The sequence below is a fragment of the Hydractinia symbiolongicarpus genome, chromosome 5 (assembly GCF_029227915.1).
Source record: "Hydractinia symbiolongicarpus strain clone_291-10 chromosome 5, HSymV2.1, whole genome shotgun sequence".
NCBI classification, from domain to species: domain Eukaryota; kingdom Metazoa; phylum Cnidaria; class Hydrozoa; order Anthoathecata; family Hydractiniidae; genus Hydractinia; species Hydractinia symbiolongicarpus.
Window position 1 is genome coordinate 12,776,282 of NC_079879.1, and position 7,695 is coordinate 12,783,976.

Genomic DNA, 7,695 nt, shown 5'->3' on the forward strand with positions numbered 1-7,695 from the left:
TTTAGCGATTGGAACTTGATATTTAAATTGTTTTTTGGTTAAGATGTTTTCACTGCTGTAAAAATTAATTTTGAAGTGTACCATCATTTTCCTGACCAAAAAACATTCAAAATAAAATGTTTTAATTTTTTTATCATATCATTTTTATTATACCTGCACTTTTCACCTTAATTATGGCTTTCTGTAAATACATCATATTGATATTGGTTTACCAACGCAACGATAAGTTTTACTTGATAGGCTTTTTGCTAATTAATCAAGATATTCACCAAAGTTTTCCAGAAGTATTAAAAAAATGAAATTTTTATGAACTAGAAGCGTTTTTGTTGTTGCACACCAATTTTTCTTTAGAGTTTTTTTTCATTTCTCTATAAAATGATGGCGTCTCAGCTAGTATGAGATTGATTATTTATACTCTCATATGGAAAATTCTGGTCTAGTTTTAGGTTGGCTAAAAACTGTTACAAATGTTTGAAGTGAATTTAAACATCAAAATTTCTTTTAAAACTGTAACCCACCCAAGTAATAAATGCATTCTTAATTTTCTAGGAAGAAATCACTAAAAAATGTGGTTTTCTTATTTAGTTTTTAATGTTTTTTATGCACATGATGTTAATCTTTTTACAATGTGTCATAAATTTTCATGATTCGCAAATTAGGTACGCTGAAATATTTGTAAATACGGCATAATATGTGTTTTTTTGTTACACCGTATTTCATTGCTATGTCATAGCTATTTTTTCTAGGCGTATATAAATATGTCAATGTTAAGATTCATAAAATATTGATGTATAAGTTTTTAATCATTAGCTTAGCGAATTCTTTTAAGGTTTTGTAACAAATTACAGTAATGTTTAACTTATATTAACATAGGTGGTTAAAAAAAACTTAAAAAAAGCTTTTGAATCGATTCTTAAGATGATATCAAGATGATATGTTTAAGTTTTAGAAGGTTTTTTAATCTATTTCTCATGAAATTTCATGATGTAACGTAGTACATAAGAAAGCTTCTTAATATTTCCTTAATAAAATATAGCAGAATTTTTTATTTCTTAATAAAATACGGCGATGTAAGAATTTCATTTGTAGAAAAGCTTTTAAAATTTTTCTTCATTGAATGTAGTTAATAAAATATGGCAATGTTAACAACTTCTTAGGGCTTTTTAATTGTTTCTTAAGAAATTTTTTTTAAAGTTTTGTATATGACAAAATTAGGCATATTTTGCAGCATAGAAAAATTAAACTACTGCGTAGGGATTTTTTGATACATTATGAAAACACAAGCTTAAAAAGTAAACAAGTAGAGAAGTAAATGATTTAGGAGATAAAAGCAGTGCATTTAACTAAAACATTGGAGACACCTTTTTAATCAAGATTTTTTAAATAGAAATTCCACAGGGTATTATTAGCTAGGCCTTACGTACGTCAGATGGACTATTTCCAATTAGAAATACTAGTTGCCTTTCCCAATCATGACAAAGTGAGCCAAAACTTCATCTATTGCATACTGCAGATTTATTTTTTATTCATTGTAACATGCAACAATGTATGCATTAGAAATAAAACATCAGGTATTATGAATGTTAGGTATGTTTCCAAACAAGAGCTTAAAATGATAGCAGGTGAGTTAAAAACTAAACATGTTAGCTAACGAATTAAAAATGCAATAACGAATTGAAATCTTGGATTGATGTTTAAAGAATTAACTTAGGGAAATCTGTTTTCAGGCATCTGAAAACATAGAGGTTCACAATTTTTTTTCCAGAAGACTCTCAGGGTTATTCCCAATTGTGCTCTAATTGTAAATTTCTAGCTAACACCCTAACTGCTCTTGTTGATATTTACATTAGGTTTTCCCCATTGTTCTGATACTAGCAGACAGGCAAAAATGTTTGTAAAGAATTGTTTAAAACAACAGTTTCTGTCTAAATTCAATGAGAAGTAATGCTTAAAAAACAATACATTTTAATAGGCATAAAACACAAATTTTTTGAACCAAATTAGAGTTTATTATAAGAACTTTTTTTTGTTTATACCAACATCACAGTGCATTCGGAAGCTTTTTTGGTCTTTTTATTTTTAAAAATGATATAAGAAGGATTTATATGTGGAATAATAAATGGTTCCATTCTGTCCCTGTAAATATATTCTCATTGTCTTGGCGAGTATTATTCTCTGTTGTTGTTTTTGTTGTTTTTGTTGTTGTCAACGATGTTGCCCTTAACCGTTAACTGTTCTCTTTTAAAAGAAAACGTATCAAATAACTGGCAATATTGATGAAATGGAAGCCTTTTGTTTTTGAATATTCAGAAAGTATTGTTGATAATAAGTTTATGTTTTAAATTTCATTTTTGTTGACTTGGTTTGTATTTGCTCCATATAAACTATACATTGTTTGTTATTCTTACATGTTATTGGATATTATGGATAGAAATCATGCATGATAAAGATTATAAAAAAGAGTTATATATATATATATATATAAAATCATCTCCCAAAGTTTAAAATCATCTCACAAAGTTGTTAAAACAGCGAAGATAAAATGTAACCAGATTTGATATACAAATGATGACTTGCAACTAAAAACTCACAACTAAAATATGGCTATATCCAAAAGCTCTGGATGAGCTTCAAAAGCTGCTAGCACAGTTTTTGTTTATTACGTAGGACACGTCATAACAATTAGTTCTTTTTGAAAAAAAAGTTAAATGTTAGCCAAATTTGTACTTTGATGTTAATTCTCTTTTCAAGTAATAGTTCAAAGAAGAAAATCTTATACATGCATTAAAAAGGTTATTGATAGTAATCTGTAGGGAGAATAAGTCTTTTTAGGGGTTTTTGAAATTAAGTAGAAGCATGTTTTAAGATAATTATTTTTCATGATGGAAGAAACGAAGTTATGTGTTACATGTTTTTTCTTTTATAAGCATAACGTTTATAAGCATATTTAGGCTCAGGGTTAGTGAAAAAATAAGCATATTACAAGTATAACTGTGAGCCCTTCTTGTTTTGCTGCAATATATAGTTAAAAATGTGAAACTTTGTTCTTTATTTTTTGGTTACTGGGTTTGGAACGGTAACGGAAATAAGCATATTCCTAGCATAATTTAAGCATCTTTTGTAATTAATGCTAAGCATACCAAAGCAAGATTTCAAAAATTCATATGCTAATTAAAAAAAGAAAACATGTAGATCTATTTTCGCAAGGGAATAAAAATATTGGAATTTTGGTGATTACATTTCGTGGTAATACTAGCAATATGCAATTCACTTTCTTCACAGAAACTTTCACTTTTGCACAGAAAATTTATGTTACTATATTAATCTTGTTTGCTTTGTGTTTTGTTGTACAGTGGTGTTGCGATTTGTCTTCAGAATAACAAGTAAAATAAATGACAAAATCTATGTTTGACTGTGTAGAGTTGGCTCCACCTGATAAAGTGAGTTTAGTGGTTGGTGCTTATCGTGATGAAGAAGGGAAGCCTTATGTTTTACTTGTTGTTCGATATGTAGAAAAACAAATTCCTGCTGATAACAGTCTTAATCATAAATATTTACCAATCGACTCAAAGAATTATCCGATGCAGCAGTGAAATTGGTATTAGGATGTCAAATACATATAACTTATTAATTTATAAAAATGGCCATATTGTTTATTATTCTTAATAATCTTTGTATTTTTGTAGCATCTACCTCTTGCTATTCTTTTTCCCTGAAAAAAATTCTAACTGTTAGAAATTACTAATCTGCTATATGTTTCACCTTGAGGCATTGCAGTAAGAGATGTTAGCTCTACTGTAGAACAATGCGCTTTTTACGTGAGTTAAAACTTCTGCTTGTGTCTTTCTTTCTCCAAGGTTTCACTAACATATTCCTTGCTAATGGGGAAATTTCTTTAAAGCTTCCTTATAAAAGTGTTGATTAATTGTTTTTTGTTTTCCATTATAGGACCCGATAGTAATGCCATAACTGAAAATCGTGTAGCTTCTGCTCAGTCATTATCAGGAGCTTGCGTGTATGCTTTGAATTCATATATTGTCACATGAAGTCTAAAACTGTTTATCTTCCAGAACCAATATTAACAAATCAGAAAAGGTTCTTGTGATGACAGGTTTTAATGATGTGCGCGAACATATGTATTTTTCTCCAACCACAAAAGGTCTGGACATTCTTGGTATGATTGATAGTTTGCAATTTGCACCTGATGGGTCTGTTATTGTTCTTCATGCTTGTGCACAGAATCCTTGTGGTGCTGATCCAAGCAAGGTTGAATGGAAAACAATTGCAGATGTTGTTGAAAAGAAGAAACTAGTTGTTGTGTTTGACATGGCTTACCAAGGTTTTGTGAGCTGTGATCCAGACATAGATACGTGGACTGTTCGCCATTTTGTTAATCAAGGCTTTGAATTGTTTATTTGTCAGTCTTTTGCTAAAAATTTTGGAATTTATAATGAGCGTTGTGACAATCTCTCTGTTGTTTGTAAAAATAGTGAAATAGCTATGCAAGTAAATTGAAATCGATTATTTAACCCATGTATTTTAATCCACCAAACCATGGATCAAGAATCGTATCTACAATTTTGAACAACCCTGCTCTTAATATGGAATGGTAAGTCTGCTTCAATCACTCCATATTTTCCCTTCTATTTTTTTATTTTATTTTTTCTATTAATGCAATAATTTTTGTTTACTATTTACTTTCCACTGTAAACAATACAAGACCAAAACGCGTTTCTTTGTGAGAAGAAAATTTTGAGGGCATTTTTATAGATATCCAGGGTTGGAATAAAATTGTAATGTTCTCTCCTAGTAAAAGTTTAGGCTGCGCACAATAAACTTAATACAAAAACACCTTCAAATCAGAACATCTGAACATTGGTGTATGTTGCGTAAAAATCTATTAAAGTTGCAAACTTTTTACATTTGTACTGAAATTTTGGAGTGGGGTAATTATGCTTTTCTAATTTACTTCAGACCTCAACAATTGCGGACAAAGTTCATTCGAATTAAAAAAATATTCGACTTACAACAGGACTGGTGATTTTTATATTTAATTATATTTAAGTTTTGAAATGAAAAATGGTTTATGTGTAACTCTTTTTTCCTTCTAAAATGTTAAAATCTCCTAAAATATTGAATAGTTTTGTATGTTTCATGGCGTTTTCTCATAAATTTATTCCTGAAACCTCAAAAGTTCTCCTAAATTGCCCAACAATTATTACCAATCCTGATTCAGGTTACCATAGCAACCATCAGGGAATGCTAAACAATATCCATTAATTCAGGTGATTAATTCAGTATTTTTTTTCAACTTGTTGTATAAAATGATTGTTTTTTAAATGCCTTGATACAAACTCAATTTAAATATATATACTCATTTAGAATACTGTATTGTTGTTTTTTAAAAAACTAACCTTTTTAAAATCATTTATACTCTACAAGTTCTGATTAAAAAAACCTTAGAAGATTATTTTGTCACAGCCTGTGAGAGTCAGAATTTTGGCATTTTATAGTAGGATAATAATTTTTTTGTATAAAAATTTTGAATTTTAACCAAACAATAAAGAATAAGCTATGTGCACCTAAATACAACCGTAACGATCTTTTAGGCCACATATTATTAAAGATAAGGCTGACATTGTAGAACATTTCATGACTCAGACTGAATATTAGTTTGAGTGCTCTATGAAAGCGAAGTTGTGGCTACCTGCAGTCACCTAGGTCTTTAAGTTTCGTGGACTAAGCGCGTTTGACACAAAAATGCAAACAATGCAACATTCCATAGTGTCAAACAACTTTTAAATTGTCAAACTGATGTTAAAGAATGTTTAATATTTTTTATATCCTTGCATTGTTGTTGTTGTTGTTTTGACTTGTAAAGCATTATATTTCTTCTACTTATTGTGTATTCTATTTGTGTGTATTTTAGGAAAGAACAGTTAAAATGCATGGCCAAAAGAAATGATTCTGCCCAAGCATTGTTCGTGAAAAGACTAAAAGCAATCGAAACTCCAGGCAATTGGTCTCATATTTTGAATCAGAAGGGTTTATGTGGATTTACCGGTTTAAATGCGAAACAAGTTGTTGTTTTAAAAGAGAAACATCATATTTACATGTTACCAAGTGGTCGTCTCAACATGTGTGCTATTAATCTAAGTAATATGAGACTTGATAATATCCACTTACAAACAGTCGGCTGGCTGGAGAGACCACATCAAGGGACTTAAAATGAAGTAGATCTTTATATTATTATTATTTAAGGCTCATTTTGGGACATATAGAATGAGAGATCTAGAATTTGCGTGTGATGATGGTTCAAAAATGGTGCTTGTTTGATCAAAAAAATTCACTTCAATCTTATTGGCTAACTTTGATAAACCTAGAAGAGAAAATATTGCATGTTTCGATTATTTTTACAAATTTGTTTTTAGTAAAAAGACCTTGTACAATAGTGTATGTAATGTAAATATATGAAAGATGTTCATAGTTTTTCCATGTAAAATTTCTTATTACTACTGAACAGTTTTTTCAAAACTCCTTAGACCGGTTTTTTATTCGCAGCCTGATTATCAGTGGATGTTGCCCTTGTAAATTCGAGCTACATTCACAGACATATTTGACCGAAACTAAACACTTTTAGTTGTGTGCTAATTCTGTTCAGGCTACTTTTCTTAACTGGACAATACATTTGGAAATATGTTCAACTTTTATGGCAACTGACAGAAGTGCAAAAAAATTATGCTCTTTGCAGTATGTCAATGTATGTTTTTTACTCAAATTACTGCCTCTAGAATAATGTAGCTGCATATTGTCTGACTGTCAGCAAAGTCATGGCTCTATCTTTCAATTTGCCTGTAAATAATTCACTTAGGAAACATTTTTAACAGCATCCTGAACATACATCAGAACCTCAAGGAGCATATAGTGTAATGTATTTTATATTATAATTTTGGAGACGATAGTCAAATTTTTTCCTTATTACTAAGATTGTTGTTTTATTAAAAGTGATTAACTTGTAAACTAAGATACTCCCAGTCTATGTCAAAGGCTGTATTGCATCTGTTGTTAAATATCGAGCTGTTAGTTTTATATTTTAAGCACAACCTGTATTATTGATATTATTTATAGGTCATGTAAACAAGTGAATACAGCCAATGGCAGCGCGTAGTTGCTAAAAAAGATATTAGAAGAAAGAATACTCATATGATTAATAAAGGAGGCCAGGTTAGTTGTTAACAAATTACAATTCACTTGTTCTATTGTTGTTTTTTATAATTAAAATCATAGTTCAAATGCTTTTTTTACTGCAGTTTAAGTAGCAGTTTTGTGTTAAATTACAGAAGGTAGCTAGTGCATGTCTAATAACTATGATGCGAAACATTAGATGCAGAGATATTGACATATAAATTTGTTTATCAAATTGTGTCACCCTAGTTTTAATCCGTATCTTAGTCATTGTGAAAGTTAACAACCAGAGAAGAAGTGAGGAAATTTTTAAATAATTTTTGGTATATCCAAGATTGGAATAAAATTGTTACGTTCTTTGCTAGTGAAAGTTTAGGCTGCGCACAATAACTGTATCTTCAAATCAGAACATCTGAACATTGTTTGTTTTGCATAATATTCTGTTCCAGTCAAACTTTACATATTATATATTTTGAAATTTTGGAGTAGTGTAATTATTCCTTTTCAATT

General features: G+C 29.6%; 1 protein-coding gene across 1 annotated transcript; it reads left to right on the forward strand.

Annotated features, from left to right (window-relative positions):
- Nucleotides 1–2,810: 2,810 nt before the first annotated feature.
- Nucleotides 2,811–7,070, forward strand: LOC130645968 (aspartate aminotransferase, cytoplasmic-like). The gene is given in 7 exon segments (XM_057452096.1): nt 2,811–3,589; nt 3,769–3,776; nt 3,949–4,015; nt 4,059–4,498; nt 4,501–4,609; nt 4,822–5,037; nt 5,930–7,070. Coding segments are annotated over 7 exon segments (1,335 nt in total). The 5' UTR covers nt 2,811–3,392; the 3' UTR covers nt 6,228–7,070.
- The last annotated feature ends 625 nt before the right edge of the window (nt 7,071–7,695 follow it).